The 24,436-nt window shown below is 37.9% G+C and overlaps 1 protein-coding gene across 9 annotated transcripts in view; it reads left to right on the forward strand.

Moving 5' to 3' along the window:
- fmnl2a (formin-like 2a) overlaps positions 1-24,436 on the forward strand; it is a 119,118-nt gene that overhangs the window by 34,096 nt on the left and 60,586 nt on the right. For all 9 annotated transcript variants that reach the window (XM_079619843.1, XM_079619847.1, XM_079619845.1 and 6 more), the window contains exons 3-5: positions 2,394-2,474; positions 9,094-9,170; positions 19,229-19,312. In XM_079619843.1, the coding sequence (XP_079475969.1) occupies positions 2,394-2,474; positions 9,094-9,170; positions 19,229-19,312 (242 nt within the window). The remainder of the gene's footprint in view (positions 1-2,393; positions 2,475-9,093; positions 9,171-19,228; positions 19,313-24,436) is intronic.

The following is a 24,436-nucleotide window of genomic DNA, read 5'->3' on the forward strand; positions in this document are numbered from 1 at the left end:
TATGAGTAAGTATTATACATAAATTATTAAGGTTACGCAGTAACACTTTACTATAAGGTGTCAGTAGTTAACATTAACTACATTAGTTAACATGAACTAATAATTAACTGCACTTATACAGCAGTTATTAATCTTTGTTAATGCTAATTTCAACATTTACTAATAAATTATTAAAATCAAAAGTTGTATTTGTTAACATTAGTTAATGCACTGTGAAATAAATAACACAAACAAACAACAGCTGTTAACTAACGTTAACAAAGATTAACGAATCTTACGTTAACGAATACAGTAACAAATGTATTGCTTATGGTTATTAATAGATTAACTAATGTTAACTGATGAACCTTATTGTAAAGTGTTACCGGTTACGCTTTATTTCGATAGTCCACTTTTGAACATTCTTCTAACTATTAGTAACTCTGCAACTAAATCTCATTAATTTGCAACTGTATGTCAACTAACTCACATATATTACCGGTAGTAGGTATAGTATTATTAGGATTAGGTGTTAGAGTTCGGGTTTGTAGAATAATTTGACATGTATTTGCAAAGTTGCTTGAAGTCAGTAGAATGTCTGTCACGTTTCGTGTTATTCTGTTCATGTCTGAGTTTTGTAATTCGTTTTCATTGTGTTCTGTTCATGTTTGCCTGTGTGCCCGTTAAATTGATTTAGTTTGATTTTTGATTTTAGTTTAGATTTAATTTGACAACATTTGTTTTAACTAAAAACATAAAACTTTTTTATGCGTTTTGGCCGTTGATTTACAAGACAACAGCATTTTGGGCGGCTGAAAATGGAAACTTTTGAAAACGGTCTAAAAAATTATCGTGATTTTAACGGTAAAAAACTGTAAAAATGCTACAGTGAAAAACGGTTAATTGGTGAACAGAAATATTTCTTCGTTTTTTTTCTAATCAGTTATGTACATTAGTGTTTTATGTTGTTAAATTAATATTTATTGCATTTTTTAAATTTCATGTGTGTTACCATAATGGTATTTAATGTTTGTGTGAATGACACTGTGCAGCTTCTATATATATATATATTAGTATTATCTTTCTTGTGGATGAACTGCTTGTGATGAGCTTTGATTGATCATGTGACTCTCATCACTGCTGTGATTGTTGGTTGTCAGTGTAATACAATAGTACAAAACAGATACTAATACTTCAATAGGTTGGTAAATTAACACTATATCAGATAGTGAAATATGATTTATTACTGTAAATTTTAAGTTAAGTCTGTAAAACTTTCCTTTTACTGCTGCACTTGGATCCTGTTCCTACTTACCCTGCAACCACCGTGTGGTTGATGCTATCAAAATAAAGTGTTAGCAGATATTAAGCAGACTTATTTTATTACTTATATTCTAATGACTGGTAGTTGACATGCATTTGCAAAGTTACTTATAGTTAGTAGAATACCTTAAGTGGACTATCGATATAAAGTTTTGCCATGATTAATAATAGATAATACAATAGTAATCACATTGTTATTACTTACATTCTTTAGCACTTTCTTTGTAAATATTTTAAGAAATCAAATTGATGAAATTCATATTCATACTTGCACATATATATATAAATGTGAGAGTTGTGGAGAAAACATGCATCATATTATTTCATTTTGGATCTATCTTTAACTAACATTATGGACTTTCATCAAAGTTATGTTGAGTTTAACACATCTGACAAAGATTATGGACACACGGCTAGACATGGGGACTTATGTTAATATCACACTATTGACCAGTTGAACGTAGTTTAGTCCGAAAGATGACTGGTCTCTCTTAGGAGAATTTAGAGGAGTGTGCTTGTGTAAAAAATTATCTGTAATCTGTCAAATGGAAAATCTCTCCCACAAATTTAAATACTTTGTTATGCCAGTTTGTTTATTGCAAAATTAGCAGTTAGATTAAACCACTCCAGTCAGATGGATACTTTTATGATGTCTTTATGAACTTTTTGACGCTTGAAAGTTTTGATGAAATGGACTTCCAAGGCAGGGACATAAATTTCCCAGGCTTCATTAAAATATCTAAACAAAAGTCTTGTAATTTTGACAAAAAAACACAAAAAAACACAAGGTGGAGTAAATCACGACATATTTTTCCTTCTTCACTAAAACGATCCCTTTAACCAATCATCAATGTTATCAACATAAAATTGTTCACCCAACTTTGTTAAGCTAGTTGGGTCAACATTTCGGTGATGTGAAGATTAAAAGTAATTCACACTCTGTGACTTAAAAAGTCCCACAAATTGTCTAAACCCACTTCATATTCCTCATACAACTACAATACTAGCACAAAACTAACATAGCAATTGCTAACACTTTTACATGAAAATCAGTAAAACCATGAACACATCTTTTTATCTCTCTTTTCCAGGAACGATTCCAGGTGAAGAATCCTCCTCACACATACATCCACAAGTTACAGAGTTATCTTGACCCGGCCGTGACCAGAAAGGTGAGTTCTGTTCTTATTCCCTCAATGTGGACTGGCCTGTGTGTGTGTGTGTGTGTGTGTGTGTGTGTGTGTGTGTGTGTGTTCAGGCTGGGATGGATGACCTCAGAGACAAAATAGCTCCTGATAACTCAGTTATCTTGGCTACAGTGCTGCCCTTATAGCTACTCTACAAGAGTACGGAGAGGAGTAGGAGGCATTCTACTGGGTGAAACTTACTTCTTGCTTGGGCAAACTTGATTCCTGTGATAGGGATCATATGTTACACCTTGCTTTACAGCTGATTTCTGGTGCAGGGAAAGTGTCAAGGGGTCACATCATGAGGAATCAGAACTCAAAACGTAAAACTTCCTCCAAAACAACACTGTATATTTAAAGCGAGCGGTTCTGAACTTTTACAACTTTCTGATGTCAGACAGATGTATGAACGCATGATGGCCCAAATGGCATGTCAACCACTTGGCCCAGTGACAGTGAAGTAATAGGGAGCAAAGAGGTTACGCCTAAAGATCAGACCATCTAAAGATTAGAGTCAAATGTATTAGTCCACAACCTAGACTCACATCTGACTTGCGCCTTAAAGACTGGTCAAGATTGCAGTTTATTCTGGCCAAGAACTGCCCACTTAGTCAAGAAGTCTGTCTCACCAACATGTACTGTAAAGTAACCAGCCACAGTCTGTTGGTTTATTTGTAGACCAAATAGAACATTTTAATTTATTCAAATAATATTTACTTCAAACAAAGATTTGAACTTGAATCTCATATTTTGTTAAATCCAGTGATTAGTTCTTCATTAGAAATGCTTATAATGTAAACCTGGTTCTTTTTTAGCACAACTTTCGACTTTCCAGTGTTGAGTAAAATATACATCAGGTGGTCAGTAAATGGACAGTGGGCGTTCTGTGGCCTTGCCGTCAGAATCTGAGACCAGCCGTACTGTATATTGTGCATTGCTTGGTGTGTAGCACCTTCTGCTCTGCATATCCTTGGAGGTCAGATGTCCAGTACACTAGAACAAGTGAGGGTAGTACACTACAGCTTATATAATACCTTATTCGAATCACTAAAATACACTTCTGTACTTCCTCCTGATCAACCAACACAAAATCAACCATGTGTGAGTTCAGCAGATGACAGATTTAGTCAATTCTTTTAGCGTGACTTTTTTTTTTACTTTATTGCAATGCAATAAACAATAAAGGGGAATTAAGTGGAAATACTTAAAGTCGGCATGAAATCAAAATTGACCCTATTTAATCTGTTAGCGGATATTACTAGTCTTGTGGTGAACAATAAAAAGTTATCTTTAATCAAAGTTTGAAAAGTTACTTCCGGGTCTGCAATGATTGTTTTTCTGATGACATAGGCTTGACGGCTTGGGTTGGTTAATCGCTTAACCACTCCCCTCAGACCGTTACTCTGCTATGGGCGAGAGATGGAGAGGAGGAGCGCTGAAGTAAAACCCTGCCCTCTGTTCAATATTCCGTTTCCCTCGGAAATGCGTCACAACACTTGAGAAAAGTCGTTTGCAACATCCGGTTCACGCGGACTTTAATGATGACCTTAAGTTCTAAGTCAAGTATCTAATTCAGTGTTTCTTTATTCTTGTAACTTAGGGTTTTCTTAACAGTTAGCTGCTTCATCTTTCAAAAAAAAGTGGCTTCGCGAACTCTCCATTACCATTACACTCATTTACAAAACAGTCTGCAGTCAAAAGCTCAGAACACACTCATAATTATCTGTCGAGATCTGGGACGCCATTTAAAATGAAACGTCAACTTGTTCCTGATGCTGGGGTCCTACTGTCAAAGTGAAAGTTTATTTACTCTTCCATTCGTCCTGTTGTCAGGAGGAGCTCAAGCATGTGGAGTCAGAAATTGAACGGCGTCTGTATACTGTATCCTGTTTAAACAGCGTCAGTAATTATAATCGGTTCTATTAACTTTTGATGCGATGCAAAACTGTATTTTCTGCAAGCTTTTTTCAAGGTAAATTCAGGTGTCTTTCCAAAAAAGGACACTTGGAGACTCCAAAAGGACAACAAATAACTAAACGATAAAAGTCTACATAATTCATACGCATACTTACTGTACGACTCCTGTACGTCACTGCAATCGTCTTTACCTCGATTACCTCGATCCGCATCCATCTAAACTTCACTATCGAGAGTTGCTTCATCCAGTCGAGAAATGTAGTTAGCGTAGCATCTGGCCAGCGGTGGGATGTTTTGGCGTTCCGTTCAGTCTGTATTTCACACAGCGCTCTTCAGAAACAATCACAGAATATGACAGAGCTCGTGTTTTAAAACTAAACATTAGACACTGGAATGAATAATTCACTGAAAACTGGCCGTGAGTCACTATTTTCTCTGCCATCTCTGATGTAATAAGCCTGGTTTTCTTTATAGTATCACTGTTTTGGACCGATTGTTTGAATGAATTTGCTTACTCTTCAATAGATGGAAAACTTAGCGGCTTAAACTGATCTGATCGCAAACATAGAAGCGAAATCTGGTTTATAGGTTAGAATAGAAATTTTCGCCTACCAGGGTCACAGTGCTTGTCCCATTATAGATGCAAAAATGTGATAAACTCCCAACTTCTATGATCATGTAACTCTGTGACGTAAATGACGTTTATAACGTAATTTCACACGCTTCAGAAATGTATTTGAACACATTAAGGATTTTGAATGAATCGCATGTTAACGGATGGACCGCCCTAGATTAAATATTAAAGGTCAGATATTATTGTTTATGTCTTTTATGTGGTTTGGACTCTGAAGGTGTTCTTGAGCTGATCTCATGGGTGTTGCACGTCGGCAGCTGACATCATGTCGCTGAGCTCAGAGAAAGTACAGAACGAGAAAAAAAAAAGAAATGGGATGGGGGATCATTTAAAGATGTGGTGAAAGAGGACGAAAGACTTGAGACACACATGAAACGAAATAGACAGTGGGAAATCGAAGGTCCCAGTGAAGGTAGATGAGGAATACAATGAAAGCGAAAAAGAGAAGGAGACAGAGGGAGTTATGGCTGTACGTTCAGGCCATGGCTCTTTTCTGCAGACTTGAACAATTGTTACTTTGTGTGCGCCGAGAGCTTTACATACGGTGCATTCCACACGCGGCTCTCAACCAATCGGATCGCAGCAGGAAGAGGGTCATTCCAGAGGGTCCTGAAGAATGTCTATGCCATTGATTCCAATCCAGGATGACCTCTCTGGAGAACTGCGTTCTTTTTCCCCTTCTCTTTCCCTCTCTCCCTCTCTCTCTCTCTCTCTTTCCCTCTCTCTCTCTCTCTCTCTCTCTCTCTCCCTCTCTCTCTCTCTCTCTCTCTCTCTCGCTCGCTCTCTCTCTCTTTCGCCACAGCTGGGAATGCTTAAAGTCGAGGTGGGAGCGTGAGCTCTGCACACACACTGAAAACACACTGCACTCCACATGTGCCAAACACACCCACGCTGGGAACAACAGAGCACACACTCCCCTCTTTTTCTCTATACTCACTATGTCTGTTGTTTTTCGTGTGTCTGTGTCTGTCTCTTTCTCTTTGTCACTCTCTGTCCCAATTTGCATAGTATCCATCCTTTATATTATTTATGTAAGATTTGAATTCATGTGTACCAAATCATAGTAGGCTTATAGAAAAATAGTAAGCCAGAAGTGCCCAAGTTTTGAAGTGAAGTTTGTGGTGGTTGACAACTTTTTATAAATGTATAATTATAAGGGAAATTATAATGAACTTTAAAAGTCAATGTGAAATGGCATTTGTTACCCGTTTATTTCTGTAATCTGACATATTCTCAATTGAAACAGGATATTTGATTAGATATTTTTTTTTAGGGTTATATCCACAATGGATATAAAATTGGATGATGAAAATGCATCTCTATGACGTTTGTTGGAGAGGACAGGTTAAAAAAAGAGAGACTATCACTGACAACATGTCATTTTAGAGACAATGCAAGTTAGTCTTGCGTCGCTTCAAATATGTAAATAATATGAACTCAATCATTTCACCAAATATTCCCAAAATCAATTATTTGTGCTGTGACCTCATTCATTTTATAGCTCTACACTCTTACTGATTTTCAGCAATTGCTTCATTAGCATTTTTATTTTTTTTATTTTTTTTTATTTATTTATTTTAAAATCTACTTATTTAAAAATCTGAGATAAAATTGATTCTTAAAGAAAAAATATAACTGGGTAAATGTAACAGAGATTCACCCAACTCAAATCTTTACATCATAAAAAATGAAAAGATTGAAAGCACAGTAAATCACAAATTAGTTTAAGGTAATGGGTTTATTTGGTTGTTTTCTCCACTTAGTCTCATAATAGGGTTGAATCCAAACTGTGGGCCCACTTTTGTTCTCCGTAGCCATGGTTACAGTGGCTTTGTGGCCAACCCAATCACGTGACAGGTGAAATGCATGTGAAAATGTCATCCAATGAGAGGGACACGCTGCTTTTTACCAGCTGAACGGGACATGCTGCCAAATCTTAACTCAAAACTGATGCTGCAGTTCTGCAACACTAATTAGACGGCAGCCATGATGATGAGTGGCAGACCAGGCATTAATAATCAATCCGATTCACTGATGTCAGACACTGAAATGATTGCATCAGAGGGTGTTAGAGAGGGAATGACAGTGAAAAAGAGGAAGGGATTGAGACAGCAACAGATAAAAGGAGAGACATAGGCTATTAAGACACCTAATTATTGTACTGTGTATTGCAAGTATGTATTTAGCAGGTGATGGAAACAAATGTTGTTTTGATTAAGCAAAATAGTATTCCAATACTTGGACCAGTTACGTTGCCATACAATTTTGTCTTGATACCACACACCCATTTGTGGCATAGCACTGTTTACAATTTAGCATTAAGCTAAATCCATTAACTTAAATTCACTTTTTAATACATGTTTCAAGTTTTTGTAATCTTTCATAATTTTTTTTATAACTTTGCATCACCTCTGAAATGAAACGTTGTCACCAATCGCCAATCTCTCTTATTTCTTTTAACCTTTCCTTTCCAAAAAATGTCATAGAGATGCATTTTCACCATCCAATCATTTTGGCAAATCTGAGCACAGTTTGAGACATTAAGTCGATTAAGACAATACTCTGATTAAGAAACTACCATGTAAACAGGGATTTCTGATTATTATGTAATCAAAATTCAAGGTTTGAACTAAATAAATACAATTTGAAAAAATAAATAACGATTTTGTTTGAGATGTTGTTGTTTTTTTCAGTGTTGAGGAGACCTGAGCTACTTTTTCTTCATTTGCTATTTATTTAATTCAAAGTTTAAGTAAGCAGAACTAACAGATTTTTATTTTGTACTTAAACATTTCAAGTTAAGAACCATTGAAATGTATGAGTACACTAATTCATACAATTAACTTAGAACTTTCATGTAATCTCAATGTGGACACTTTTATTAATATAAACTTAGCTAGCTTTAACAAACTAATCTGCTAGCATACTAATTTGTGAACATATTAGCAATAGTATGTTATACAGAAGCACTTGCTGTATGAGTGCAACAATGTAAAGGTATGATTTGCTCTCATGAAGCTCATGCTCCCCTCGTCACCATGATGGTAACTATCCTAAAAATCATAAAGCCAACATTAACAAATTCTTCTAAATTAGTATAACAAAACAGTTATCAATACTAAATCTCCCACTTAACATTAATCTAGCACAAAAAAAAAAATTATATTACACTTAATTTTAGCATTTACTCTCCCTTTCGAGTGCCATCGGCAAAGAATGCTGGGAAATAGACATACCAGCCATTTCAGTTAACCTTAAGTTCGTCTAAATTAAAAACCAATGAAACAGTTCAGTTTACTTAAAATATATCAGTTCTGTGAACTTGAAAGAAAAATAAAGTGCTAAATACTCATTAAAGTTAATTTGACTGAACTAATAAGTTTAATTTAAGTTTGTCCTACTCAAACCAATTAATTATTTTGAGCGTTAGAGTTTACAATCAAGTGCCTAATGCCCAGTACTCATTGTACGATGTTGGGCTCTCCCAGACGAAAGATGACCAATCGTGGCGATTTCTGTGGTCATGGCTCGTAAACGGTGGTCTCATGTCTTACAGTGAGAGAGGTTCAAAGACGGCCATTGTCACTGCGACTAAAATAGCATGTGATCATTTTCTGAAAGTGTCGTAAATTTAGCATGATCATCTCAAAGTGTGTTTGCAGCTACGACCTTCATCTACCGACTAGCCAATAAAAATGCAACATGAAATGTGCTAAAATTAAAACTACTTACCTCGAGATCCATTTGCAAAATTGGCATGCCAAGTTGGCGTCTTTCTTTTCCCAAGCCATGACCACGTCCATTTTCTCCTCTTTTGCCTCCTCCTTTTTTTCAGCACACATAAAAATTGCCCTATTTGTTTACCAATAGCACAACTGATGACGTTTACACTGACGTGCGCCGTAGCCTACGACATACATACATGTCGTACCCAAGTTTGTTAGATCCATGTCATACAGTGTGATTTTTAATGATCTTATGGGATTGCCGAAATCCCAGCGGGCATAATAGATGAAGGCTGCAATAAAGACTTTTTTGTTCTGTCTTCTGCAGAAGTTCAGGAGGAGAGTGCAGGAGTCGACGCAGGTCCTGCGGGAGCTGGAAATCTCATTACGAACCAATCACATCGGGTGAGTTCATCAGTGTGCATGTGTATTCATTAAATACGGCTCACGCTGGAGCTGTGATCACTGTCCTGAGTTACACAGACACTCTCCTGAGTCCTGAAGGGAAAGTGTAGCACTACAAAAGCCCTCATGTAACATGAATTGAAGCTGATATAATGGTCTTTTGTCTGAAGAAGTACACACACCAGCCAAATATTCCTGACTGGACTTGTCATATTTCTGCCCAGTGAGTTTTGCAAGAATGCCAGCCGATAGAGTTTGTGAGAATCTCTACACATCCTAATCTGGACTATTCTTACTAGTGATGTTCGGTTCTTGAACGAATCGTTTTTTTGAGCCGGTTGAACCCAGTTCAAAGGAAGTAACCGGTCGAGCCGGTTCATCAGTAATTCTTACAAGTATTCTGAAAATGTTCAGAATGTAATACTAGTGTAATGCTTACTGAATACTACACCATACACACTCACTGGCCACTTTATAAAGTACACTTGTCAAACTGCTCGTTAACATAAATATCTAATCAGCCAATCACAAGGCATCAACTCAATGTGTTTAGTTACTCTGGTCAATTTTAACATTGAGCTCATTTTTTTGTAAATTTGGAGTGCTGTCAATACAGAGAACAACGACACAATCGGTGTTGCCTCTTTTTAAAATTTTCACCCTATTGGCTTGAATGGGGCAAGTTTTAAACCTGCTTTTATCCTCTTAACATCCTAGATGGGTCATTACAAGTGCCCAGCCATGTTGAGTGATTCCTTCAGAGTGAACACGGTGAATCTGACTGCAGTAGATGTGAAAGATATTAATAAAAATGATGTTAATTCAACAAGCGCACAGACCTGTATTTACTTCCTGTTTTTGGTCGAAGTCCACAGTAGTCGACTGTTGAGTTCACGCGCGTGATCATAGGTAACTAAGATTGATTTTTTTTTCTCCACTGTTGCTTAGTTACCAATAGGGTGCACATTTTAAAAAGAGCATAACACTGTGTAGGCAACACCGATTTTTTTCGTTGTTGTCTGTATTGACAGCACTCCAAATTTACTAAAAATTGAGCTCAATGTTAAAATTGACCGGAGTTCTCCTTTAAGCAGTGCTGTGCAGAACAGTGTATGATCCAAACTCGGTCCTGGGGGGCCACTGTCCTTTTTACTGGCCACTGTTTAACTCCAACTTGCTTTAAAGGATTAGTTCACTTCAGAATTCAAATTTCCTGATAATTTACTCACACCCACGTCATCCAATGGGTTGAGGGTCCAAATTGCAGTTTCAAATGGCTCTACACGATCCCAGCCGAGAAATAATACTCTTATCTAGTGAAACGATCTGTCATTTTCTAAAAAGAATAAACATTTATATACTTTTTAACCACAAATGCTCATCTTGCACTAGCACTGGGATGCGGCATGCATTACGTCATCACGGTGAAAGGTCACGCGTGATGTAGGCACATATACCGACCTAGTGATTACAAAGCAAAAGTGCAAAGACTACTGTAAGTCAAACGCCATTCACCAAAAAAAAAAGGTAAAACAATGATGTCGGGCGATTTTGAAGTTGAGTTTTTCGCCCTTCCATACCTTTTTTAACCTGAATACGCCTGACCTTTCAACGTGATTACGTAATGCATGGCGCATCACAGTGCTAGTGCAAGACGAGCATTTGTGGTTAAAAGAAAGAAAGAAAGAAAGAAAGAAAGAAAGAAAGAAAGAAAGAAAGAAAGAAAGAAAGAAAGAAAGAAAGAAAGAAAGAAAGAAAGAAAGAAAGAAAGAAAGAAAGAAAGAAAGAAAGAAAGAAAGAAAGAGCGACATGGGGTGAGTACATTTTCAGGAAATTTTAATTATAAAGTTAATTAATCTAATGGGTAAATATTAATTTTGGAATATCAAGCAGCATCAACTATCTATACAACTAAATTATAACTGGAATAGGCTAGGAATCCCATGATGATCCGCCAGTGTTTTCAAAGTCTCAGAGCAGTTTGGTTCACAGTAAATGCTGCTGAACACCAACTCCATCTCTGCATCTGCTCTGAGTTGGGTCACTTTAACGCACATTTGGGACCATAGCATGGGCCAACCATCTTCCCCAAATTGCAATGGGAAGCGCTTATCAACAAAAGAGAAGCTTTAAGGCCTCCCTGTGGTTTTCCGTCAAAACATTTAGATGGTTAATGTTTGAAAAAATGAACCCTTAAACAGCAAGAGTGGGAAATGATCAGCAAAAAAATAATTAAATGTCTTTTTTATATTATAACATCTGGAGTTACGCAAAGGAATTGTTTATTTATTTTATATATTTTGGATTTAACGAGTTGGATCTCCCAGGATATACGTTGCCCTATTAAAGTATAAAAAGCCAAAGTCATCAATATTTCTATGATTTACTTGATGCAAAAAAAAATTATATATGCAAAATATGCTGCATGTATAACTTGTTTGTGTCCTAAAATTGAGACATCTAAATGTCTTGTAATTTTTCACTGCTAAACAGTCTCATATTCACCCTCAGGGTTGAGCAACTCTAACCCTTGAGCTCCACTGTCCTGCTGAGTTTTAGCTCCATTCCTAATCTAGCATATGTTTAATATATCATTTATGACACAACAGTAATCTATGACACAACATAACATTTTTAAGTAATCCTGAAGACTTAGGTCAGATTTGATCAGGGTTGGATCTAAACTCTGCAGAATGATAGCGTTCCAGGAGCAGGGTTGAACACTCCTGTTCTACCACAATGAGCTGTGTGAAAAAAATATCTAGTTAAACATGCAAAGATGTATTCAACTAAATGCTATATAATAATATCAGTTTTACATGTAGATATTAACATTTGCAAAAAAATAAATAAAAAAAATAAACTCAAAATACATAAAAAGGGGACTGTGAACAGGGGGCCCATAGGCATTGGAGGGCCCATAAGGATCTCCCCTAAGGGCCCCACCCTGAAACGCAAATTCTACCGAGGGGGACCCTTTCCCCCTTGAGTGATTTCTAACCTCACACCCTAACCCCCCAAACACTAAGTCATTTAATTTGTTTTAATCAGAAACGTGCAATTACATTTATTCCCCCCAAATTGTGCAGCGGTGAGAAACACAACGCCAGGCAGAGACATGCTTCTGAGATTTTGTGAGTGCTGAATATCACACACCCAGTTGCATGCTGGGAACTAGGATTTACAGGAAGTGGAAAGGCTGACGGAAGTCAGCGAGGTCAGGAAAATGTCACAACAGGAAAAAGGGAAGATGTGATATTCCAGTAGCAAACAACACACACTCTTTCCTTGTCATCCTCTTAATGACTGTTATGGTGGTTTCATTATTTCAAGGGCAGTCCAGACCAGACAAACATACTCCCAGTGCAGATAGACATACTGTGCAGAGATTTAGCTACCATATGCTACGAAACTAGATTACATAAATGATCTAGCTAATCTAGATGAGATGAGGCAGTATTATCTGCTCACAGAGGGTTCGACAAACACAAAACAACAGAACGGTACCACAAGAGATTCAGATCTGTTCCTCGTTTTACAAACAATGTTTCCACCGTTTGTACTGTACATTATGTTATATTTTAAGGGATAATGTACAGTCGGCTCAATTAACAAAAAAGAACAGAGTGCAATATTTGCCTTGACATGCCATTGAATTAAGCATTCCCAGAGTTACGTAATAAATTGGTGAACAGACCTTAAATGTGAAGTATGTCGTTTTTGCGACACTAATGGCATCTATCGGAAGTACAAAAATGAAGCATATTTCAAACAACCTTACAAACGCCATTTTGAGCGTCTTGCCTCCACCAACTCAATCGCAAACACGAGTGCTTGTGTGAAAGCATGTCTTAACAGGTGAAAATAGGATACTTTCAATGAATGGTCCAATATATTAGGAATACTTTTAGCTGTGTTGCTATGTGTCATAAGTGAGCAACTAAGTAGTCTAATACTCTGTGTAGAGCGAACAAGAGTGTCTTGCTTATAATAAACCCATCAAAAAAATCTGCAATAGGAGGTTTTTTTTTACATGTGTCACAATTATTTGAGTCGTTCTACACTGGACACATCAAAGTAAACATAATAAAATTGGTACATTTGTCTTTCTGAACCGGTGTATGGTGATTCTGTATGGCAGTAGTTCTCGTCCCTGGTCAGAGTAAAATTAACACTGAAGCCATGTTTCAGTTAAATAGAGTAGATTCACTTATTAAGTGACAATTGACCATTAGTCAAGTGACGATTGACCTAGTGATGACACCTGTGGTTAACAAGCAGGAATCACTGAAGATAAGAGGAATGACAAGAACTGAAAAAGATAAGAGACAAGCAGAAACACAACCACAATGACTCATAGCCACACAGCCTCAGATAAAATCAATAATATCTCACCAGAGGATGCTTAACAACAAGAGCATTGCCATGTTCACTTATTACAAACCAGTTTGGCTTAATTTAGTTTATATGGTACATGTACAAAAGGGCTTGAAGTCTGTTTGAAGTCACCATAGTGGCTCTTGGTCCTTGACATTGGTTAAATTAATTATTTCAGCAATTGTTGAAAGTCCATGCTTTCTGTCACAGTAATCTGGACTCATTCATCTTTAGTTTTACTTTCATGGACTCTCATGCTGCGTCTCAATTCGCCCACTTATACTACGCCCTAAAAGTATGTACTTTTTTTGTGAAGAAAAAGTACATACTTTTGAGTGTGTAGCAGATTAGGGACATACTATCACATCATACACCTGCGTCTTTAACGGTAAACTGGCCTGTCAATCATCTTGTCAAAGATAAAATCCTTCACATTTCATTTCCTACACTATCGGAGAGAAATACAGTAGCCCGTTGATCTTCAGTCACGTGTCTTTGTTGCAGAGAACTCTCCTCTTAAAAGTTAATGGCCAAACGGATCTTTATAAAAGTCCACATTGTTATTGCAGATGAAATATAACACAGATAACATTAAATAAAAATTGTTTTTATCAGGTTAAACTTTGATTAGTTACTCAAACCTTTATCTAAACCTCTCACCGTCAGTCGCGCATATCCGCCATGTTTTGAAGTTTTGTTTTGTAGTTCCTCCTCCAAAGCGCAATAGGTTGTGGGCAATATTAGCCGTTATATTGTTTACGGATCGGAAATCCACTGGAAATAGTAGATCATCCGGGGATTTCTGGCATACTCTTTTCCACATAATATGCTTTGGGACACACTTGTTTTAATCTCATACTGTTTAGTGGATAGTGTTTTCATCAGTCACATGTGTTCCTTTGTTTGAGTTTTCCCTCCACTCATCAGTTGTCATGGACACTCATCAGATCATCACACCTGTTCGTCATCTCCTCAGTGTCACTGTGTATTTAAGTTCCTCACCTTTACTCTGTGTTTGTCGGCTGTTGTTTGTGTGTGTTGCACATGCTGTTACGCTGCCTTCATCTTCATGGATTAGCTTGTTTTCATTAAAATAACTTTTTTGTTCATTGAAACCTTTTTGAACTCTCCTTCATCCTCATCCTCATCGTCTTCATCTGGTGACACTATCACTATTGCCTACAATATTTCATGCTTCTTACTAAAAATGACATACCTTTTACTATTAGTGAATGACACCTGGATTTTGACACATGGGTGTTCCTAAATGAGCAGGAAAATCTTTTAAAAAAAGCAACTTTCAGTTTTGAACTTTCATTATCAAGTTGTTATTACAGTTTTTTTCAGTCGCTAACAAGCGTTTGTCCAGCCAGTTGTCACATTTTCAAAACTCTAAACACAATTAGCACAGCATCGGTCTTTTGTGGCCATACCATTCACACATTTCATGTCGTTTTCAAACAATATGCAGTCAGTGAACACATTTCCATAATGCTTACATTTTCTTAACAGACAAGCTATACCTCCCAACAAAACTATGGATTGTTTTTGTAGTATTTACGAATGTTAACACACAACATCCCACAATAGCAAAAACAATATTCCAAACCTTAGATACAGTATAAAAACCTCTGCTTCTGCAATGATCAGTTCAAAAACAATATATCTCAGCTGATAACAAACAAACAATTGAATAATTGACACAGAGCTTATTTATGTTGGGTAAATTGGGCCAACCACAGCTGATTCCAGTCTGGCTTAGACTGGCTTAGAGTGGCAAGGGTTATTTTTTTCTATTACATTGACACTTATACAGTAAAAGAAGGACTGTGAGGAGTGATGTGTTTGGAAACAGAAACAGAAAAAGACAAACACTGTAATGTCTGGAAGAGGAAGAGTAAGAGCAAGGGGCCCAGTGAGAAGAGCAGGCCCAGTGAGAGATGCAGTGAGAGATGCAGTGAGAGGTGCAGGAGCAGTGAGCCAGTGGACCCTATAATGCCGAGCGCATCCTTGCCTTTCTCAATGATCTCCACCAGCGCCTGGGTCCAGAGCAGGATCAGGAGGGTGAAAACATGAGGACCTTTGTAATTACCTGGGACAATGTGGCTTTCCATCATTCGCAAGCAATAACAACATGGTTTGAAGTCCACCCAAGACTGGTAAGTCTCTTCCTTCCACCCTATTCACCTTTCCTCAACCCCAGAGAGGAGTTATTTTCTGCATGGAGGTGGACGGTTTATGACCATCAACCGCATGACCAGATGTCCCTCCTTGAAGCCATGGATGCTGGTGCAGGGACATCACAGTTCATGATTGCCAAGGGTGGATCCAACATACCAAGTGGTTTTATCCCAGGTGCATCGCCTTGGATAATATCAGATGTGATGTTGATGAAAACATGTGGCCTAACCCTGAAGATCGCAGAGATTAGATACAGTAATTTTGTGCTTTTTGCTGTTGTTTTTTTTTTTTTGTTCAGAATGCTCTTATGTGTTTCATGGATATTTTGTTCACTGTAAGCAATACTGTAAAACTTTTTCTGTTCTATCATACCGTGTTTCTACTGTACCTCCTGTAGTAAAGAGTAAAAGGAAAAAAACTGATTTGCTTTTTACTGGAATGCTTTTGAATGAGAACATTACTGTACATGTGGACATACAGTTCCCAACCAAGACATTTAGTGTAAAAACGGTGGATTGCATGGTTTGCATGCAAATACCTGTAAAACTGAAACATAAAAGTCTATGCAGTTTTTGTAATGTCAAGAATAGCCAGTTTTCTGAAACCTGGTGTACTTTGATTGACTGCATGTACCTTGTGAAAAGAAATCAAGTGTTATTCTTTGACAGAATAATTTCATTTTGAGTCAGATTTCCAGTGTTTTGGTAAAGTTAGTGTGTGCAGAGAAAGATGTGTTCTATTTTGAAATGAAGAGTTAGTATATATTTAACAAAATGTGTTTTTGAGAAGAAAATTAACCATTTGGCCAATTGTGTTTTGTAGGTGTGAGTCTGTGTTAAGAGTTTAGAAAAAATATCTGAAGTATGGGTAAGCGCTTGTTAGCGATTGAAAAAAACTGTAACTGTACAATTGAAAAAGCTCTTCGCATAACCCCTGTTATTGACCAAACTGCTTATGAACTGCAAAAAAATGTACAATGGCAATGTACACAAGCTCTTTTAAATGAACACGCCGACTCTTGGGGACTTTAGCTTATTCACCGTGTCCCCCAGAGTTAGCTGGAGTTAGCTGCTAGCTGGAGCCATTTACCTCCAGTCTTTGTGCTAAGCTAGGATAGCGGTGGGTGCGTCAGACAGAGTTACGGCACGCACGGAGATGAAAAGGGTATTTATGGACTTATCTAACTCTGGGGGATACGAAAAAGTCGGCGTGTTCCTTTAACTGATTTGTGTACAGATCCTTTGAAACATGAGACAAAAATGTTGATCCTTTGAAACATTGTACCAGTTTAAATTTGTTCTTTGTTATTCTAAACTGCAGATGACCGTGATTAATATAATCATGTTTAAAACTATTACAATTTTGAGTTCTACTTTTAAAAGAGGTAGCAAAATAAATTATTATATATTACAATAAATCATGTTTTAATCTCATATTGTTTTTCTTTACATAATGTGTTAAATATTGAAATGTGCAAGCAAAAACGATGTTTGTCCCCAAAATATTGCTTGCATACCCGCACTCAACCCCACAAAACCCTGCTGGTGAACCAGCTTCACAGACTCCATTACCTTGAGAAGAGCATTGCTATGCTGGTCCACCAGCGAGACCAGCACTAACCAGCATAAACCAGCCTGGACCAGCATTGAATTCATGCCTGTTTATGCTGGGTTTTTCAGCAGGGCAGAGTTGAAAACCACTGCTGTGTGTTATTGAAGCCTCCATTGTAGAGCATTGCATCACAATGGCCCATGTTCATGACCTGTTTAATCTTTGAAGGTCTAAATGCAGCAAATTTTGGCTTGCAATTGTGTAACCGAAGCTGAATGTCTTTTTCCATGTTATGCGTCAGCCATGGTCCCAAACTAGCTAAACACCTTCTGGCTCCGCCTGTTACATTAGCCACGGCCCCAAACTCACACTATAGCATGAGCTGGAAAGAGATTGATGGATCTGAGCGGACCGCTCTCAATGTTTGGTTGGTGCCTGGAGGGGTCAGTGTTTACCCTGTTGGGGAGATAAACCTGTGAATGGCACACTAACCGCTGTCAATGAACAATAAACAGAGATGTATTTTAACATACAAATCTGAAGTGCCATAATTATGCTACAGCATATGCTTATTATGTATCTGCATTTCTGCTTCAGAGTGTTCCTCAGCACTTGTATACACAGTGATATGAACAGTCACAATGTTTCGTCGATTTTACTGTGTCAATTCCAGCATCAAAGTGCATGCAAACTGGATTTAAAACGGCGTCTTCTCAACATGTTGACTTTATTTGTGGGCAGCCAAGACTGGATATCTGGAAGATAGAAATTATGGAAATTTGTTACATGTTTGTCCAGCAAGTAAGACTGGAATTACTGGCGAGTGACGACTCGTTTCAGGCAGTTCAGATTTGCTTCTTTATTTTGGGGAAAAAACAACAACCGATTAACAATAACTCCATTTATTGTGGACTTTGATCTTTGAAACTTAGCAGACGTTTTACATTCACAAACGGCTATATAACACACTACATGAAAGATAATATTTAAACAAAGCACAACAGGGGCACTTTAACAATATGATCATGTGAACTAGTTTCAAATTCCATATTTATCTCATATTGCTCCTATAACTTTCAGATAACTACATTAACTCTTATCGTATGGGTCAAAGTGCTTATTAGAAAATGAAAAGAAATAGATACATAACTCATTTTTCATTCAGAATTCTATTATCACAACTGAAAGATTTTCAGGTTCTGGCCTACTTTTTACTGCCAAAAAAAAAGAAAAAGAGGTGAAAACCAGCTTTTGATCATTTCTGGGATCCTTGTGTTTTTTGTCGATGTGTATGTGTGCGGTATTCTGGGATGTCTCTGCAATGTCTTTGAAGTATCTCTCATTGCTGTTGCTCTGAGGGAGAAATCCAGCTACATCTTTGCTTTCAATCTCTGAACTGAGTTGACGCTGTTTTTTTAAGCTACTGAGACGCCGTTCCATGATACATATTGCATGACGTCTGTCTCTGTATGTAAGTGCAGTTTGTGAATACCAGAACACTGCTCTAAAGAGTCTCTTGGATTTTGTAGTTTAATTACTGCATGATTAGTGATATAACACTGAATGATGAAGAACAGTAATCTAATATTAATAATAAATAATGAGTAGCTGTCCCAACTTTTGGAAATCAAAGATATCGTCACATTATTATAGAAGTCAAGTCAAGTCACCATATAGTGCTTTCTACAATGAAAATAATACAACAAAGTTTGTTTCTAGAAGAAAATTGTGTCATCGTCCACCTTAAGTAAGGCAGATCAATAATATTGTTGAATAATAAATGTCCCCAACTAAGCAAGCCAAAAGCCAGTACTACAAGTATTTTTTGTAATGCTGTCTCTCTCTCTCTCTCTCTCTCTCTCTCTCTCTCTCTCTTTCTCTCTCTCTCTCTCTCTCTCTCTCTCTCTCTCTCTCTCTCTCTCTCTCTCTCTCTCTCTCTCTCTGTTTAGGTGGGTGCGGGAGTTTCTGAATGAGGAGAATAAGGGTTTGGATGTGTTGGTGGAGTATCTTTCGTTTGCACAGTATGCTGTCACGTAAGTCACCCGTGATTGTACCGAACATGAACACAATGAGCACAATGGTTCCTTTCACTCAGTCCGCTGCTGTTTCTGACTGCATGCCTTACTGCTGCTCTGAGCGGACCGGTGTGTGTGTGTGTGTGTGTGTGTGTGTGTGTGTGTGTGTGTGTGTGTGTGTGTGTGTGTGTGTGTGTGTTAGAGAGTGTGTGCAGCCTGTTCAGTAAGATCAGATCAAGTCACAAGATCCCATTTACAACAAATAGCTCTTTACAACCTGATGAGAAATTTTGTTTTAGTGTTTTGAGGAAGAAAAAAATAACTTTTATCAATACAAGACACTAGAAACACTAGCGTTCAAAAGTTTGGTAAGAATTGTTTATGTTTTTGTCTTGTGCTCATCAAGGCTGCATTAGTATGATAAAAATACAGTAAAAAAAAAGTTATATTGCGGAAATTTTTTTACCATTTAAAATTATAAAAAAAAAAATATTTGAATATATTTTAAAATGCAATATATTCATGTAATGACAAAGAACATTTATAGATTTTTTGGGGTAATATTTGTAAATTTTGATAAATTTAATGCATTCTTAATGAATTACGATATTCATTTCTTTCAAATAATAATAATAATAAAATTAAATAAAAATAATAACTAGAACGTACATTTCCAGAAGAAAATGTGAATGGTGCTTGCAGTGGCAAAAAACACGACCCGGTTGCACACGAGTATATTATATTGTTGTAAATGGCACATAATAAATGTTGAGTATATAAAGCTCATTTAAATGTAAGCTTTTAAATGACCCGACCACTTACCATCTTAAAGAACCATCTGTGAATATACCTGGATCTTCTCTGAAGTTCACAAGAAAATATTCATACTGTGACAATGATGACTAACTTTCAATAACATTCAATAAAGACAAAAACACAGTGTGTGTCAATTAACCAAATGTTTATTTAAAAGATTTTTTTAAATGCCTGTTGTGTCAAATTCCACGCAGCAAATGGATTAGATCAGGGATGGGCCACTTGGGTCCTGGAGGGCCACTGTCCTGCAGAGTTTAGCTCCAACCCTAATTAAACACACCTGAAAAAGGCAATCGATGTTTTCAGGATTACTAGATAGATACAGGCAGGTGAGTTATCATCAGGGCTGAAGCTAAACTCTGCAGGACAGTGGCCCTCCAGGACCGGAGTTGCCCATCCCTGGATTAGATCCTAGTGTTGTATTAGTTATTAGATATACTTTGTATTAAAATTATCTTTAAAGCATTACCCCTAAGATTATAAAAATATATATTTTTTATTTATTATGTACTAGTTTAGCCTATAGTGCTGAGAATTTTGTTGTGAATACATTTGTAAAAATGCTCTTTATTTGAAGGAGTGGGTAGCTCTGAAAAGAGCCGTTGTTGTCTTTAAAAAGACATTTGGTTTCAACTTTGGAGTTCCACCCGCAGACCGTCTCTCAGGTTTGCTCAGGAGAAGCTGGTTTCAATCTGCGCTCAGGTGAACTCGGTCTCTGGTGTTTCTATGCTGAATGGCACGCATCTGTCTCCCTGGATATCCTGAGGGCAGAGGAGATAAAACGTATATGATAATGTTAGTGAATTTATTTGAATTGTTTACTTATTGAGCAGCATAGTTGATGGGTCAGATGTAAGCCTTTAGTTTTTACATCAAATCATACATCTTTGAACAAAACCCATGGTTTTTCCTGCATTTAACTTTTTTAGCATTTATTAATCTTTGTTAGTGATTTTTACATTTACTAATACGGTACATTGTTCAAATCAAAAGTTGTAAGTGTTAACATTAGTAAATGCAGTGAACTAACATGAATAAACATTGAACAGCAGTTTTTAAAATAAATAACTGTCAAAAAGTTCATACTGGAGTGATTAATATCATAAAGCACATAGCAAGTTGTTGTTAGCTAGCTGTTCATTTTATTCAATTGTTAGCTATATGTTAGAAAATTAAGACTATTAGTTAAAACAAACCTTTTGATTCTATTATTTTTATATGCAATATGATTATATAACAAAATTATGAAATCCAGTGGTAAAATCTGCTCTTTTTTTTTAAATAAGAGAGCAAGATAGGACAACAGTGTCTGTTGACCACCAACGAAGACATTTGACGCGGGAAAAACCCTGAAACCATTGTATAATAAAATGCACTGAAATACTACACCTTATCAGTAGTATTGATCTCAGTGTGCTTCTTCCTCTGCTTCTTCCTCTGCTTCTTCATCTGCTTCTTCATTCTTCAGAGTTGTCCTCAATGCCATAGTTATTTGGACCCGTTCTCTGGGCAATGAAATTAACAAATGAACAATGGGATCACGAATACACCCATACTAATAAAAATTAAAAAACAAACTCAGAAATAAAACTTACGGAAAGAAATTGACACATAATCTGGTATCCAGCTCGTCGTCGTCATTGATGTAGCACACGTGATCTTCTCAGACAATCTCACTTCATTTGGATGGTTCATGAAAAACATAAAAATTAAATAAATTAGAGATTCAAATATAACATTTCCATTCAAACGCGGTTATGAAAAGCAGTAGTACACAGCTAAAGCAAAACATTTTAACACTTAGCTTTAGAAGGTAAATTGCACACTCATATCCAGACAGGACTGCTATGGTCTCCCAATTCTTCCTGCAACTTTACAGAAGGGCACATATCAATCATAGAATAATAGCAGGGGACTGCATATCCCGCACAGATTGTCACAAATTTTGTAGATTGAACATCAATTCAAGTTAAAATGTATGTTATAAGGTCAAAATCAAACATTACAATGGTGTCTTGCTACTTCTCTCTTTCCCTTGTCTTTTATAACTTACTGCCACTGTTGCACTGACTGTCTGTGTCCTCCCTGGAGCTGTCACGCTAGTCCTCTGTCCTTCCTGCTGCTGCTGCTGACGTTGCTCCTTCCTCGTAGCTCAGTGGTATAAACCCTTAAATTGACCTAACCACAATCTCCTAACCACAATCTCTAACGCCACAATCTAACCGCAACACGACCATACGCGCCAACCCGTTTGATGAAGGCTGTCGAAGTCCCGTTGATGTCATGAATCCAGGTCCATTGGCAACGGTTCCGTATGGCATAACAACCCAACCATACGCGCCCAACCGTTTGTATAAGGCCGCGGAAGCCCCACTGTAGTCATTAGTAGCGGATGCAGTGGCAAACGGTTCCGTATGGCATACTAGCTACCGCAACATACAACAATACCGGTCCATCACAAAAACTCATTTACGCAAAATACAGTACACGGGATTGTGATAACTATGATAACTATGCAAGACACCTGACTGAAGGCACAAATCCGGATGAGAGATGTATATATGATCCAGTAGAGTGTTCTTTTTGGTTGTTGCTGTGGTGATCAGTTGCGTGTATCCTTTAGACTGGAACAATTCCAGAACAGTTTTATTCCCTGCGCTGAGGTGATCCTCATTAAAATCTCCACAGATTAGTACTGGATGTTCGTCCACGATGTCCAAATAATCCAGCAGACTCTTCAAGTTTTTCGAGAACTCTTCAAATCCGTAGTGTGGCGGCCTGTACACAGCAGCGATCGTTGCTTTGATCGGGCTATCCACTTTGATGACGACATACTCCAGATCGGTCACATCTTGTATAAACTGCCTAGGCTGAGCAGAAATATGCTCTTTGCAATATATTGCGACTCCACCACCAGCTTTCTGTGCAATTTCTTGGTGTGTCGAGTAGGAGACATGTCTATTTCGCATAAATGCGTTGTACCCTTCCAGTTGGACGTGGGGTGTCATGAGTGACCCGGTCAGGTGAGTTTCCGTCATGCAAAGAATATCCGACAGAAGCAGTTCGTGATGGCATCGGATATCTTCGATGTGTGATGACAGTCCTTCTGTGTTGTGATGGATTATTTTCAGCGTTTGATCCAAGTTGGTTTCCCTCACCTGCTGTAAAAGCGGCATGATTCCTTCGAATGATGCTCTCGTCATGTTTTCCAACGATGCTGTGACTGTAGCATCGGCATAGATCTTCTTTTCGCTGAAGTCCGTGATGTGTAGTCCACGAAGCGAGGTCGTTCTGCTGAGGGCAACGTAGGCCATTCCCGGCTCGAATATCTTCTTCAGTGAAACCACGGCATTCTCCAACGTCATGCCTTGGACTTTGTGAGCTGTGCAGGCGTAGGCCAACTTGATGGGGAATTGTCGACGAACGGCTCCTTTCCTCAGACTTTCTTCGGATCTCTCGATGTACACACAGTCGTCGTCTTCACCTTGCACCCTTTTGCGGTTTTTCTTCCCTGCATGTGGATTGTCGAGCTGAAGCCCTAGCATGTGTACGGTGTCGATTCCATCTTTTGTCTTATTGACAATACGAGAAATCTTCCCAAAGCACCCATTGCATAGACCGTCCTCGACATCCAAATTCCTAGTCACCATTATGCGTACTCCCAACGCAATTTGTATGGTGTCAGGCAAGTCGTCCTTTTTACCGGTGACGGGCCTCGCTTGTCTCTTCATCCCTCCCGTTCTTGGGTCTTTCCTGTAGTCTTCGGCATCGATGGTAATGATGTCAGTGTGAAGAGCATGGATTGTTTCAGTGTTGTGTCTGTGGACTTCCTTGTTGGTGGCAAATACGTGCAGTGCATCACACGGGCAGTCTTTGGGGTCCTTCACAGCCTGGAGCAACAAAGCTCGATCTTCTTCGGCAAGGTCGTCGGTCTTCTGCTTCACCCGTATGCGGTTTAAAAGTTGGGCAAAAGCCAAGTCTTCTTTCTGACGCATGATCTCGGAGAGAGTAACCATTTGGAAATGGTCTTTCCAGAAGTCCAGGACATCCTCTTCGTACACACAGAGGGGTTTGGCTTTACCCAGAGGTGGCAGTTGATAAAAGTCGCCCACGGCGAGGACAGAGATTCCCCCGAAAGGTTTCTTGCTGCCTTTGATCTGCTGACATCTCCAGTTGATGTAGGCAAAAAGATCCTTCGAAATCATGGACACTTCATCGATGATAAGAATCTCCACGTCGCGTAGTTTTGCTCGTAGTTCGTCTAGGGCATTTCCAAGTCCTTGATACGGTGGCTTCAGATTCCTTGGAAGTTTCAAAATGGAATGG

The sequence above is a fragment of the Phoxinus phoxinus genome, assembly GCF_949152265.1.
Source record: "Phoxinus phoxinus genome assembly, chromosome: 7".
Taxonomy (NCBI): domain Eukaryota; kingdom Metazoa; phylum Chordata; class Actinopteri; order Cypriniformes; family Leuciscidae; genus Phoxinus; species Phoxinus phoxinus.